Raw genomic sequence first — 15,709 nt, forward strand, 5'->3', positions numbered from 1 at the left:
TTTAAAGAGACTTTGACCCATACGGTTACATACACCTCTAAACCTCTATAGATGTATGTATGTACTGGAACTATAAATGCTTTATATAGCTCTAGCTTCAACCGTCGCGACAGATATTTTGAATGGAGAAATTTCCTGAGGCTGAACTTCTCTGGTGTTGGGTTAAAAAGAAGACCGGCAAATCCCTCTGCCTAGGGCAGAAGTTTTCCATCCACCATCACCATCATATGATCATTTTGGCAAGCTTTATCAGGAATTGTGAAAGAGCTTATTAAGTTGCAAAGTTTTACCATTGCTATGCTGTAGTATGTGGTATTAAAGTTTTTGAAGAGATGGAAAATTTGGAGCTATTGCTCTACCATCTTCATGGTAAAAAATCTGCGGTATGGTAAAAAATCTGATCGATTGTTGATTTTCCATTTCAAAATCCACTCCTTGTCTCTAATAGTTTCGAACTATCTCTTCTACAAAAGGAATGAGTCTTTCTTGAAGAACTAGAGAGAAAAACGCTCGACGCTATTCAACACCGTAAAACTTCTTTAATTTTCTTCTTCGGACAAGCAGACAGCTTGTACCTGAAACCAATTTCATTCTACTATCATTGCCGTTACTATTCTTATGTAGACTATAACAATCAATGTACAGATGGTACATTGGCACCTTACCATTTTTTAAATTGAAATTTCTCAAGATAATTTTGGAATCATGCTTTGGTCACTGGACAATCGTTTTTGTAAGGCGGTTGTAAGAAAAAGTCCTCCTCCAATTCCTTTTTGTCATTGGTAAGAGTGTTTGCAGGTTTATGAGGGTAATGTTGAAGAAATTGCCTCCAACATGCAGAGTGCAAAGCCTAACTTGTGTAGCCTCGATTTGGAACAAGTCCGTTTATGCGTGCATAGATACGATACGATAATACATGTGGTGGTCAAGAACGTGATGAAATATGAGTTGGAAAAGAAAACTAATGTTATCGTTCCAATCCTAACCGGTTTACAAAGAAACATATATTTTACCATAGATTACTACCATAGATAAAACACATTTTAATTCGATACTTCATACCTTATATAGTATTTATACCCATTATATATTATGCCATTTATCATCTCACAAACCTAAATATACACTTTTGCAGCCTTTTACAATTTATTTAAACTTAACATTTTCAAAGCAACGCAATGTGCGATGAAGTGCTTCTACTAAACTTGATCTAATACTCATTTTTATTTAAAGAGAATATATAGATTATTACATGGACGAGATTATATCGTGAAGAGAATGAATTCAAGTTTAGGTGAATTTTAGTGACTCAACAATGGTCATACCTTTGAGGTAAGGGATGGAGCAAATTCGCCTACTCGCTGCAAAGAGAAACAATTTAATCAAATAAGATGATTTTTATTATATTCCGGAAAAGGACTTTCGTTTGTATCCAGAGTACTGAAATTATTAGCTTTTACAGCGAGTAAAGAGAGTTTCTGAGAACTACTAGAACCGTCCTTTCTCCTTCAGATGAGTTCAAACTTCGCTACTCTTTGTAAAAATTTGGAATAAATGTGCATCCCAAATTTCGGATAAAACTAGCGTGATTAGTATTATTGATCAATAAAAAATACTCTAAATGGAGGTTGAATGTGGGCTCACATATGCTCCCCTCAGGGGGAGCTGAAATAAGGCTACTCCCCTAAAAAAGTCGAGATGCCTGACGCGCTGACCAAAACAGGCTCCACAGATGGCACTTTTTATGCCCAACACATCTTACTCCATGAATACCTTCGACTACCAAAAAAGCTTTTCCTGTCGTGAAGACAAAACATTTGGGAGACGGTCGATGAGAGAAATTAATCTTATCTTCCTTCGTATTCGTTCTCATCCCAAGTTTCAAATTTTTACAACTCTCAAAAATTGGTACGAAACATGCAAGTACTGCTGACGGCTACGAACACCAATGCTAAGATGTAAAGTATACAAAAAGGAATTTAAAAATGTAAAGAAGAGAAACCAAATTCCTATCGCGAAGCAGTAATGATTGAATTTTCTTGTTGTTAGTACTATTTTGCTGGAATTGTTGACTTGCAGAATACCTTAAACAGAACCTCAAACAGGCAACACACTATTATAAATGCACGAAATTCGAACAACTATTCCAAAAGCCCGGAATACCAAATAGAAAGAAATGCCCTTTGATTTTGTAAACTGAGTCTGCACATCAGGGTCTGATGAAAATAAATGTGAATGACATAAAACATTTGATCTGGACAGTGTAGTAGTAATATGATAGATTTCCGTCGTAAACTTTGAGAATTATTTTTCTGACCTCACCTTTTCAAGCTTTCGTGGACTCCTTGTTTACAAATCTATCCTTTCAACGGTCGTAGCTATTATTCTAGGGGGAGCTCGATAGCCGAAGCGTTAGCGTGCGGCGCAAACACAAGATAGATAGTTTCGGAATCGAATCTCGCCTGAGCCCCCCGTACGCAGGACTGACTATTCAGCTACGAGTAATTAAGTCATGAAAGCCTTGGCTTTAAGCATAACAATTCATTACGACCATGTCATCGAACATAATGACGACGTGCTCAATAGTGAGTGGGCCAGTAAAGAAGAAGTAGAAGAGCTATTTATACGTCTGTTCCCTAACATCAATATCATATCAACAGAGGGATTTTTTATACCTCTTCCCTCGCTGTTTCACAACCACGACTTCTCCACATATTCTTCCTGGTGTACAATCAAACCGTTTTAAAAATTTCTATTTAATCTTGTGCCTCTGGAATAAGTAAAACCTACTGTTTATGCATATTCTTTTCCTCATCCACCATATGGAAAATCCGTTGATTATTCATCTTGGTTCGATGATATCCGTCAATATTTATATTTTAATGTATTCCTGAAAAGATCATGTTCTTGACTTCCGCAATTTTAAAGCCATTCTAAACAAAGAACGAAAAGAAACATTTTTAAGCGATTTTCGTATATTTCACAGTCGGAAAGAGAGTTGTTGAATGCCTTCTTTCCGCATAAGGGAAAAAGATACTTTTTTGTCTGGACTGAGTGGAGTCGTACATGACAAATGTTAGGCTAAAATTGAACAATATATGTATTTTAAAGCTTTTTTTTAATATTTTGAAAAAGGGATTGAATGCTCTCCACCACTCTATTGGGAGAACTGTAACGTCTCCATTTTCAGAGAAGTAAGTATAGGGTTTCTATGAACTTTTATACCTTATTTCGTCAGAGATGACTGGTATATTTTAACATATTTCTCGATATTCTGAAAATAGCAGCTTGTATGGGAGCTCATGATTGCTCTCAGGGTAATTTGCAGAAAACGGAATCATTTGCCCAACTCATCCCAGTCCAATACAAACTCTTTTGCCCAAAACGCTATTTTTAAAAAGAGCTGCAACGAGAAGTTGAGCTATTCTTTATTGAAGCATTAGCGTATTGAATGAAAAAAGGATCCATAGCGCAAAATCACGTTCACTCTAAATCTATAAAAGAATATTCTATGCCAAAAAATTGGCGCATGTGGTATAAAAACCCGAACTTTAAAAAAGATCGTTGGCACCAATGTAGCAATAATTTTGTTTGTTCTTGCCCCACGTGACTAATAACGATAAACACAAATTTATTATGTACTGAAAAAAATTCAGTAAATTCAGCCGGTTTCTGGCTAGTAAATGAGACGAACAAACAAAACTTACATTTTGTATGACAACTCCTCATGTACTGGGTTCTTGTCAAAGGTTGAACTGGGCGTATTGAAAGAGTGACCAGAGCAAAAGAAACTTCTAAAATCTAGCTTCTCTTATCCCCCTTAAAAAACAGACGAGGTTAAACAACGGTTCGTATGTTATAAATTATCTTTTATGATCAAATAAAAAATTATTATTGTTTGAAAACCTAAGTCATCTAAACAAAAAAAAATCAAAAATCAATTACAAAAACAAACAAAATAATAGTGGAACATCGATGCTGGCTGTTCAGTTATACTCTTATTGAAAATAAACATCTTCAATTGGTAGACCAAATTGATTTCCATTTGCTTCCACGTTTATATAACTACAATGTACTGTTGCAAAAACAGATCATAAATGAATCAATAAGATAATGTATTTTTATATCAAACTTACTAAATTAACCTTTTTTCGCATATGTTAAGACATGAAAACTACAGGATACATCAGTCTTTGTGTTGAACAACGCCCTCGTAAAATTAATCATTTTTACGCTTGTACGTGCGGCACCAGCACAAAACTGGTTGTATTCATTTACAGTTAACTTTTATTGAGATTCGATCAGGCGATCAAACCAAAACAAACTCAACGAACTAGTCATGTTCTATTCTACTATGCCATCTGTACCACTTTTCGAGTATATTTTATCGTAACAGAACAACCCTTGTGGCACTATACCAATGTTACAACGAAAATTTCTTCTAGTTTAATCCACTCTGAATTAAGAAATAATTTTAACTAACTTATTCAACTAACGTGTTAAACTATATATGTTGGTACATTTGAAAAACAAATCGCTGCATTTTAAATGAACACTAAGTCTTATGTATGCATGAATGTTCATGACATGGTTGAAGTTTTTGCAGCTGTTGTTATTTTTATGCTAATGCTATTCTATCGATTTAACGTTAAATTCATTGCATTATATCTTGCCTTTCATTTAACCCGTAGTACACATCTTTTTTTAAACAAAATTACGATTTGTAATATAATAAAATTAATAACTATAGGTAAAATTTTAATTAAAAATCCAGTTTAATGTGACATTTGTGTTGTAATGAATTGAATAATGAAATTTCTACCATATTCGTTCACAATGCACATGAAAATTAATCAATTAAAAACAATTAGTATTAACCATGTGACGATAGCATGACAATCATTGTTTATTCCCTAAATTTGTAATTTCCTTGTTTGATTTTATAAACACACACACACATACACACATATGTATATGTACATATATGTATATATAAGAAAACTTAAAAATTGGATTGGCCATCACTTTTAAATAGTTTAACATAGCAACAAAGTTTATAAAACGAATTAGAGACATGACCCATCAATTACAACGCCATAAGTGACGCTGCAATGCAAATTTAATTGATCATCGTGGTCGTATGTGACTTCTACATGAATATCGTAGTGAGGACAAGTTGTATATTATATAAAGGATCCGTCCATTACAAGACGTAAATTATAGTTGGAACCATAAGCAAGCCGTGGGAGATGCTGCGATGCATCTTTTGACCGTTTACCGTTATGTCCTCTACACCTACATCGATATCTTCTTTGGGAATGAGGATACGATGTGGTCTATTTTTCAATAAGTTTGAAAATTATAATGCAAGCCATGGGTGATGCTGCAACGCTTCTTTTGACCGATCACCGTAGTCATATGTGACCTCTACACCTACATCGATATCTTCTTTAGCAATGAGAACAAGATGTGGTCTATTATTCAGCGGTACCGTTTTGGTGAGTAAGTTGCCATTTCGCGAATGGTTCACTAATCGTCCCAGCTTTCCGCTTTCTGCCGTAGCATCGATGCTAGAAGGGGAATCAATATGTTACTATTAAACATAAAAGAGCTACAGCAGCTGTTATTACCAATGTTGAAGATTTTTGTGACGAAAGTAGTACATATAACATCCAGTATTGTCATCTTTCGCATAAATTTGCTCTCGTTGTTTTGCTTCCGATACGCTAATTAAGTCTCCTATATATTCTACAACAAACTCTCCTTTCGAGAAAGGTCGTGTTGTTACAATACCACGCCCTTTACCATCAAATAGTTTGATCTGAAAAACACATTTGAACACATAAATACCAAACTTTACATTAAATCATGAACGATATGGAAGATACGATGACTATTCATTCTATATACAGGAAATTCATAATAATTCACAATGATTCATAAAAATTCAATCTTTTTTAAGTCAAATTTAAATTACAATCTTTTGCCAACTATTTTTACCTTGAGCCCTTCTTCTCGTTGATCTCTGATTGCGCGTTCAATATCTTGATCCCGTTCAACTTGCACTTCTTTTTTTGTCTTTCGCACACTGCGCCGTATCGGATAGTATTCTGTAATCTTTTTACTTCCTCCATTATGTGATTTTGAATAAACTGGTACACAAGACTTTTGACTGTTTTTAGTATGTGAATCGATGTTTCTGGCAGCATTAGCTTGTTTATCTCTCAATGCATCATTAACTTCACCCGGATTCTGTTGTTTAGCTTCAACTTCATCAATGGCTGTATTCTCTCGTCCCATGATCGAAATGGTTGATGTTTCTTGTACATCAAGCCTATAAAATGACGAAAAAACAATTTACAAACATGATCAATAAAAAATATAGCAGAAGTTATTAAATATGTTCAAAACAAAACCTAATCTAAACCATACCTTTTCCGAGTTACTCCAACTCGACGACTATTGTTGCTGCTTTTCAATGATGACGATTTCAACAATCCTGAAGGACTTTGGAGGAACACAATAGCATTCTTTACGGGTGATGGGCAAAGAATGCGGTGTGGCGTAGTAGGTTTCTTTCTTTTTTCAGCACTATTTGATTGGTCACCGATCACAGATAATTTTGGTTGGGTAATTAACGGCACAGAAGAAGTAGCGTTTCCTTCTGGGCCTGATAGGATAACAACGCCGCTATCACCGCTATCACAAGAATTGCTTTCTTCATGCAGTAAGCTTTCCATAGCAGTGGTGGTAGTAGAATCAACTTGTGTTACTTGCGTCGGTTTAGACAGATCTAGAATATGATGATCAGGACTGTTGATTGAGGTTTCGGGCTGATGTTCTATACATTTATTATTTGTGGTCGTAGTAACACCTTTCCATAAGGAATCGATCTTTGGTTGCGATGGCGATGTGAAGAGATCACGTTTTATCTCAGGAGTCGTTAAGAAAGTGTTGTGCATTATCATGAGCGTTCGATTTGGTGTCGTCGAGACATTAGCTAGGTTTAAGCTTAACACTGGTTCCTGCAGGAAAATATTGTTATTGTTTTTCGGGTTGTATTTTACGTATTCAAGTGTCTCATTTTCTTGGCGCATGTTGTTCTTCACTTTAGTATTCAGACAAAGATCACTTGTATTTGATGATTGACCCTCAAAAGAATCGCATGCATTCTCATCGATTATATGCTTAGGATGGTTCATTTTCAATAGCGCATTTGAATCCAACGCGTCGTAGTTTGATTTAGAGCGTGATGGTTGAAGATATTGGGATATTTCAATTGTTTTCAACCGACCACCGCGCAGCTTCATTGGTTCAACGATATGCTTCGAAGGTATTTTATCAACATGTTCTGATGCATTGTCATTGCTATCTCTATATTTGAAATCCTTCCGCTTTGGACTGGCTGTATCATCTGCCAGCGGTTTGGGAACTTTTGCAGCATTACGCGTTCTTCGCCCTGCAAAAGTTGCATGACAAGGAACATTAGATTAAAAAAATATTTGAAAAATTATAAAGATATATATATATATATATATATATATATATATATATATATATATATATATATATATATATATATATATATATATATATATATATATATATATATATATATATATATATATATATATATATATATATATGTATATATATATATATATATATATATATATATATATATATATATATATATATAAATTATGCTCTTATATGCTGTGTTGTGTGCGTTTATCGATAGATGCTAAAGCTCTGCTGTGATTAGTTCAACTAACTAACCAGTACTCAACAACTAAAGCCATTCGTTAGATTCCACATAACTTAAAAAAATCTACTTCTCTATCCCATGTATATTTTTTTACTGATACACCCATGTGCCTTATGTTATTTCGTAGCCTTAATAACACCAACCAATCAGCAAACGGAATATTTATACGTACCTTTTATCATTTTACCAAAATTGTACTCTTCTAATTCTTATATCCTTTGTGTATTAGATTTAGCGCGCTGTTACCGCGTTGTTGATATTTGTCGGTATGCCGTTTGCCAATATTTACCAGCTCAAATATATGATCGTGCAGAATATCGACACCTCTTTTCGATTTGATACATTTAACTCAACTGTAAACAGCCATATGTAACATATTGTTAGATAATTTCATATTATAATTTCAAGTAAACTTTCAGAAGCTTCCCCCAAATACTGAGCGTCATCTTGTTGAAGTAGCATCTTCTTTCGATCTTCTTACCTCTTTATTTTGTTTTTGATTTTCGTACATTACATTCCTCTTTCTAGGATTGTACGAACACATCGAACAGTTTGGAAGCAACGATAACTTTTCAAAACTGGCTTGCCACAATTTTATCTGCTAGTATGTTAAAAAATTAACCAATCCAATAATCAACACAATGAAGCTAAAGCCTTGGATGGTGTGTCATTAAGACACAGTTCTAGGCAAATAAAACGAATGTTACAGCGAGGCTTCACATTTGTACAAGTGTGCGATACTCACACACAAGGTATACATATCTGACTTCTCCATTTGATTTGCAAAAAAAAGTTTCAAGTATGAAAATAAAAAGTAACTTAAGAAAACTGAATATGGGTAAAGATGAATAACAGAATGATAATAAAATCATGTTACACTTTTTATTTTCATATCATTTAAAATCCTTTCTGTTCATTCACCAACAATTAAAAATTGCATTGACATAAAGTACTAACGATGGTGTATCAAAATGATCCTATAACCATGTTAAAACTACCTTTCCGAAATCATGTTGAACGACAATGTTTTGCGATATAAACCGAAAGCTTATTATCATTACCGTTTTTTGATAAGATTAAGAAATCTTTAGGTTTGTATAGCCCATAGTGCATCTCTGCTACCCTTTAATAAAAAAAATGGTGAAAGGCTAGAGTTGTCAATTGAAAAGTTGACATTTGAAACTGGCTGTACTATAGCACGCATATTGAAAAAAACCAAGCTTAACAGATCTATCTTTATAATTTTCTTTTTTTCTGTCGCTCTGACCACTCTCAATTGAATGATTGATTATTTCTTTCCTAAGTTTTAGTTTATTTTTTAGCACTATGATTGCAGTCTAACGCAAACAATATTTAAGCGTTTGGCCACTAGTTTTTAACACCTTTTAACGGAACTGCGAGATCTAGCGCCTATATATATGCAACTTATGTATTAGACCCAACTATCATTCCACGGCATGTTAGTGGTCGTTCTTGACGGGATCGCTCATGCGAAAGAGTGCCATCGTCAGAAATTCCGTTCCTACTGGCGAACATTTCAAACGCCGTCAGTAACTGTCAAATTACCTCTGTTCATATGGACAAGGTAAAAAAACTCAACGGAATGGGTCTTCCAGTGACATTCAAAGAAAATGGTAACTTTAACACTTTGACTGTTCTGTAAAGGGTTGGATCCGACGCCTCCTCAAGGCTACTATAGGCTCTCCTTCTCAACTCATACTCAATATGTCCCCGACGTACAGTACGATCTCAGAACTTGTCGTCTAAATATCCAAGCTTGGGTATACGGGGGAACCCACCCCTTTGGGCGACAAGGCTGAGTTGAGCGATGGATTGGACTACTACTAGCTAGTAGTTCATTCCCGAGCGTCTGTCCTCCATGTTAGGAGCGGCTCGGTACCAGCGTCTGTTCCCCATGTCAGGGGCGGCTGTACACTCTGTCTTGGCATCCTATGAGACGTAAAACAGATAGGATGCGTTGTTCCACCGACGAGATAGGAGACGGGGGGAGAGGTCTTGCAAGCTACCCCTGTACTATTGCAACGAAAAGTCATCAAAGAGTAGATCCGATTTGAACCAATCATGCCAGACCCACGCAACGGAAACAGGAATACGATTGGAAACTCGGTACATGGAACTGCAGGTCTTTTACCTCTCCCGGGAGTACCAAAATACTCCCAGAGAAAATGAGAGCCCTCGGCTTCAAGATAGTGGCACTTCAAGAGGTTCGCAGGAAAGGAGTCTCGGAGTCCGCTACAGTAGCGATTGCATAACCTACCAGAGTGGTGGTGACAAGCACGAGCTCGGTACGGCGTTCCTTGTTCTAGGTGCTATGAGGAAACGTGTGATCGGATGGTGGCCGATCAATGACAGGATGTGCAGGTTGAGGGTACGTGAATGTTTCTTCAACCTGAGTATTATTAATGTGCACAGCCCGCACCTTGGGAGCAGCGAAGACGACAAGGACGATTTCTATACGCAACTCGAGAGGGAGTACGATCGCTGCTCATAACATGATGTAAAGATCGTGATCGGAGACCTCAATGCTCAGGTCGGGCGAGGGAAGGCCTATACACCAACGATCCAAGTTTTAGTGTCCACCAGCTGACCAACGACAACGGCCTCCGGCTCATTAATTTCGCATCCTCGAGGCACAAAAACATCCGTAGCACCTTCTCGTTTCAGCTACACCTGGAGGTCACCACAGCAGACGTACTCCCAAATAGACCATGTTCTAATAGACGGAAGGCATTTCTCGGACATCAACGACGTACGAACGTACAGGGGTGCAAACGTCGACTCGGACCACTTCCTGGTCATGGTGAAGCTACGGCAGAAGCTCTACGCTGCCAACATACTGCGTCACCGGCCTATCCCATGCCTAAACACGGATCGGCTGCGGACACCTGCTGTTGCCGAGGGCTACGTGTCAGCGCTTGGGGAAACGCTACCAGACAATAACCCGACCGCCACAATGTCCCTCGACGCCCACTGGTGTATGGTGGAGCGAGCAATTAGCAGCATAGCCGAGCAGACACTAGGCTATAAGCCACAAGGACAGAAGAAGAAGTGGTTTGATGACGAGTGCAGGCAGGCACTATCCGAGAAGAATGCAGCGCGCGCCCGAATGCTGCAGCGCAAAATTCGTCAGAACGTGGAACACACAAACGACTTATTACTTTTACTTTTTTCCAAAGGTTTATTACAGATGTTTTACCAAGTCTAAATTAGTTAAGTTATTTAAGTTAGTTAGGTTTAGATAAAATAAATAACAAAATCTTTTCCTGGGTTTTTTACTATTTTTCCAGAGGTACATTATTCCAAACTAGACACTTCACCACAATAATTCATCATAGTACAAAACATGTCATTCCTATTGTGTTAAGATTAAGATTTTATGTAAACCAGAGTCAATGTAATCTTCATATTTATATGAACAAATCAATTTTAAAATATAGATACTACTACTACTACTACTACAAACGACTGAGAACGCAGCAAAACCCGGTTCTTCGAGGGGCGTCGCTTTGAGGAGTCGGATAAACAACTGACGGAGCAGGTATCTCAGCCGGGGAAAACTCGCCAGTTCTACAAGATGTTGAAGAAGACACAAGGCGGCTTCACGCCAAACGTCGCAATGTGACGAGACGAGGAGGGCAACATTCTCACGGACGAGCGAGAGGCGATCGAAACGTGGAAGTGCTACTTCAACGGGTACCTGTACGGAGCGGAATTTGGGGAGTTCAGCAGCGGTGTAGATGACGATGTGCTCCCACCATCCTTGGATGAAGTCACTAGCACCATCAAGCAGCTGTAACATAACAAAGCAGTTGGCAGCGATGGTCTGGTGGCAGAACTATTCAAGATGGGAAATTATAATTGTGAAAATCTGGGAGCAGGAAAGGATAGCTGAGGACTGGAAGCTGGGTGTCATCCACCCAGTGTACAAGAAGGGTTACAGAATGGACTGTGCCAACTTTCGAGCCATCACAGTCCTTAATGCTGCCTACTAAATCCTATCCCAGATACTCTTCTGCAGACTCGCACCCCTTGCTAAAAATTTCGTCGGAACCTACCAAGCTGGGTTTTTTGGAAGCAATTCCACCACCGACCAGATCTTCACTCTACGGCAAATCCTCCAGAAGTGCCGAGAGCACCAGATCCAGACGCATCATCTCTTCATCGACTTCAAGGCGGCCTTCGATACCATAGATCGGACTGAGCTATGGAGCACCATGCAGCAGTACGGTTTCCCTGAGAAGCTGGTACGCCTGTTGAGCGCCACGATGGATGGGGTGCTGTGCAAGGTGAGGGTGTCGAACATGCTGTCGGATCCGTTCGAATATCACCGAGGTCTGAGGCAAGGTGCTGGGCTCTCCTGTCTCTTATTCAACATTGCTCTGGAAGGTGTCATGAGAAGCGCGGGTTTCGCGGGTTACCGCACGCTGATAAGACTGGCCGTTCTCTATGGGCATGAATCCTGGCCGGCAGGATTCGGTGGTTGGGGCATGACATGAGGATGCCGGACTCATGTCCCACCAAGAGGGTGCTCATCAGCGATCCGTCCTTCACAAGACGACGAGGAGCTCAGCGTGCTCGATGGATGGACCAAGTGGAGCAGAATCTGCGAGATATCTGGAAAGCGATTGGTGACCAGGTCATGTCTTTACGACGTGTTCATTTGTGAGCGGGCAAGAAAAGAAGAAGAGAGTAGGGCTAATAGTGTATATAATGGTGTTTTATTGAAAGCCGAAACTCAATTAAAAAGCATTTTGTTGTACTGTAAACATAGTTGCAACACTGCATAAAATCATTTTCACAATCATCTCAGCGCTGTCCATCACCATGACACTCGCTTACAAATCTTATAATGCAAAAAGTTTGCTGCATCCATGGCTGCACGTGGCCAATTGTAGATAGGCTAGATATTCATTGTTGATTATTTACTGAGATAATTTATTTCATGCTCTTTTCGACAACCTCTACTGGATGTTTGGAGAGGTATTCGTCAGCTATTTGTAATTGTTTGTTCTTTTAGGAATTATGTCTACTCTTCTGCGCCAGCATCCAAGTATCTCTGAAGAATGTTGTGATCAATGTTGGGACTTTTCCGACAACCCCGCAAATACAATTCCGGTTATTAGGAAAGTCTATGTGTATAATATTTGACAAGGCGTCGGATCTCTACATATACTTAAAATATTTTGTCGCATGTTTATTTTGGTATTATTCTATTGCAATGTTTTTGCAAAATTTACACAAATGCAATTTAGTCAATGCAAGAAGCAGAAACAGGAGATTTGAACTACGTCATTAAGCTATGGTGGACTCTATCCATGATTTATAGGCGTAAACATCAACAAACACATCTGGTAGATTCCCAGAACATTTTGATCCATAATTAAATATTCCTATAAGCTTGCCAGAATCATACCGCACAAGTGGGCCACCTTCATCTTTCTGTATCAAAAACATAATGAAAAAAAAAACGTTTAGTCAAACCCAGATAAACAATATTACTTTAAATCACTTCTCAAAGTAAACTTACTGAACAGGCAGATTGCTGTTGTTGAGCTACAGCACAAATGTTTCCGGCTGGTAAGTTCGATATACGTAAGCGACAGTCTATCGTCGATAGAGCGCGTTGATAGAGTGTCTGCAAATTGTTGGAATATGCAGTACTTCCAAAGGACAGGGAGCCCCACCCGTAAAACACCGTCGGAGTAGATGAGCTGATCTGTTCATCATTCAAAGCAATAGTTGAAACACGTGTCGTAATCGGAACTGCTTCAGACAGCTGAAGCAATGCTAAATTATTCGTGTTGTTAAATACTTCATATTCTGCGTGTCGGAGAATTTTAGAAATTTGGAATTGTTTCTTATTTGTCAACAATCGATGGGATCCAAAAAGAATTTTGATATCAGCTTCAGTTTTGTTTTCTACACACTGTGCTGTAGAAAGGACCCACGAGTCTTTCACCAGCACACCAGCACAAATGAAAGCCGAATTTGAAGATGAATGCAGCGCAACAATGAATGGAGCTTCTCCCGACAAAGTTGTATGACCACCGACGATTGAATACACTGGTAACGATAAATAGAATGGAAATGTAATTCACACATAGCTATGCCACAATAATTATAGGATATGTTAGGTAAAAAGGTAAAACAATGCAAATTCATGAGAAAGGGAAGAGTTTATTCAAGATACGTGTATCTTTGTATGAATTGTGCGGGCAAGTATCAAATTTTATCATAAAATTTCTTTGAACTTAAAGCCTTAATGTACATAACGTAGACGTAAAAACAGAATAGTTATTAAAAGGGCTTTATTAAATAAAAGCCTTTTAAATGGTCTAAGATGTCTTGTGAAGAAAATAGTTTGGTTTAAATTTTTTTTTGCTAACCTACCTTCAACAGCTTTTAATATCAGCACAACTGCTGTAGCAAACAGCAACGAATCACGAAAGAATATCATGTTAACTATTGGTTGAGATATTAGGTCGACAAATCGAAGAAGACTGAGTCCTCTTTATTTTATAGCATTAGTTGCATGCCTATAGTTGAAAAACTCACTACAAAATCACTAGCTCGGATAGGCTCTTATAAACGTCTTTCGTTTACCTGTATGTAAGTGTGCATTTTATCATCATTATCTGTGTCAGCATAAATATTAGCTACGCAATCGACACTTACGTTGATAGCAAAAACTATTCAATTTGATAACGTATTTACTTTCCATTCATCTGTTCTGACACAGCGAGTTATATTTCGAAAACTTTTTATTGATAAACGGTTTCAATCATCCAATAAGTATAAACAAATGTTTTATTGTGTCTTTTTGTATTTGTTGCTATGGTCACGCATCACTCTGAACTCAGTGGACCAATCCATTTCAAAGTTCGGGTTTTCTGCTTAAAATATTGTAGTTTTTATTTGCAATAATATTCCGAAAACGCACCCAAATCGGCTTATCAAATTGCAACCGATACCTTCATTTGCTAAAATGTGCCATACATGATAAACTTTTAAGCCATCAATCTTGCCATTCGCTTAAATTTATTTACAATATAAGGGTGATGAAGACTTAAAAGAGGAGATACCGTTACAATTCCTTATTTTCAAGCTTCAGAAAAAAACGGTATTCAAAAATATTCAAAAAGTTGTTCTTTATTGATATGTAGCAGTGCCATTGATCCATTGATAAATTTCACTCAACCATATCTGATACATATTTTATTCTAACCATTTATCGAATAGCTATCATATCAGTCTCACTATTATGTGATGTGAAGTGTAATAAATTTTTTTTCAAACCGCGGTATAACCTATGCAATAGTTTTAGCTTGTGAAAGAAGCTCTGAATCTGAACAGCCAAATACTGTATTTTATTTTATCGAGTAAGCATTATTTCAAAAAGTTTTTTGTTCCAAAAAATTGGTTGTAAATTTAGAAGCGCACTATACTCGAATGCTCACTATACTCGATAAAATACGGTAGTTACTCGCTCATCTCTTTCTCGATTAATTTTCTGTTCCTTTTCTATCTCTTTTCTAAACCTAAATAGAATCTTCATCCCCATTCTTAACCACGCTACGTATTCTTAACCATTGCACTCTTTCCACCGCCATCCATGTCTAAATATTTTATTTTGTACATAATCTTACATTCCACAAACACGAAAACATCATCTTAATTCTTCTATCCGTGTCACCACTTCGTGTCGCTGTCTCTGACCACAATCTTATATTCACAGTCACATTTTTTATCAAATTCATTTGTCCCTCGTCTATCCTCACTCACCATTTCGTCACATATCCGTTTTCCAATAAACCCATCCCAATGTTATTCTAAATATTTTTGATCTCGAACTCACTAACTAAAACGTATAACGTTCCATTTATACTTCCATCTATACTTTTAGTTATTCACCAAATCAAT

At 37.4% G+C, this 15,709-nt stretch overlaps 2 protein-coding genes across 2 annotated transcripts; both read right to left on the bottom strand.

The window, feature by feature from the left end:
* Nucleotides 1–5,294: 5,294 nt before the first annotated feature.
* LOC128724775 (histone-lysine N-methyltransferase PR-Set7) lies at nt 5,295–7,950 on the bottom strand. Its single transcript, XM_053818499.1, has 5 exons — nt 7,941–7,950; nt 6,433–7,459; nt 6,001–6,334; nt 5,631–5,821; nt 5,295–5,570 (listed from the first exon to the last, which is right to left on the bottom strand). The coding sequence occupies exons 1-5, from the start codon at nt 7,948–7,950 to the stop codon at nt 5,360–5,362; spliced, it is 1,773 nt and encodes a 590-aa protein (XP_053674474.1). The 3' UTR covers nt 5,295–5,359.
* Nucleotides 7,951–12,491: 4,541 nt separating this feature from the next.
* On the bottom strand, nt 12,492–14,328 carry LOC128730580 (chymotrypsin-2-like). Its single transcript, XM_053823652.1, has 3 exons — nt 14,180–14,328; nt 13,317–13,852; nt 12,492–13,228 (listed from the first exon to the last, which is right to left on the bottom strand). Exons 1-3 carry the CDS (start codon nt 14,244–14,246, stop codon nt 13,082–13,084), a joined length of 750 nt encoding a protein of 249 aa, XP_053679627.1. The 5' UTR covers nt 14,247–14,328; the 3' UTR covers nt 12,492–13,081.
* Nucleotides 14,329–15,709: the final 1,381 nt, after the last annotated feature.

The sequence above is a fragment of the Anopheles nili genome, chromosome 2 (assembly GCF_943737925.1).
Source record: "Anopheles nili chromosome 2, idAnoNiliSN_F5_01, whole genome shotgun sequence".
Classification (NCBI taxonomy): Eukaryota; Metazoa; Arthropoda; class Insecta; order Diptera; family Culicidae; genus Anopheles; species Anopheles nili.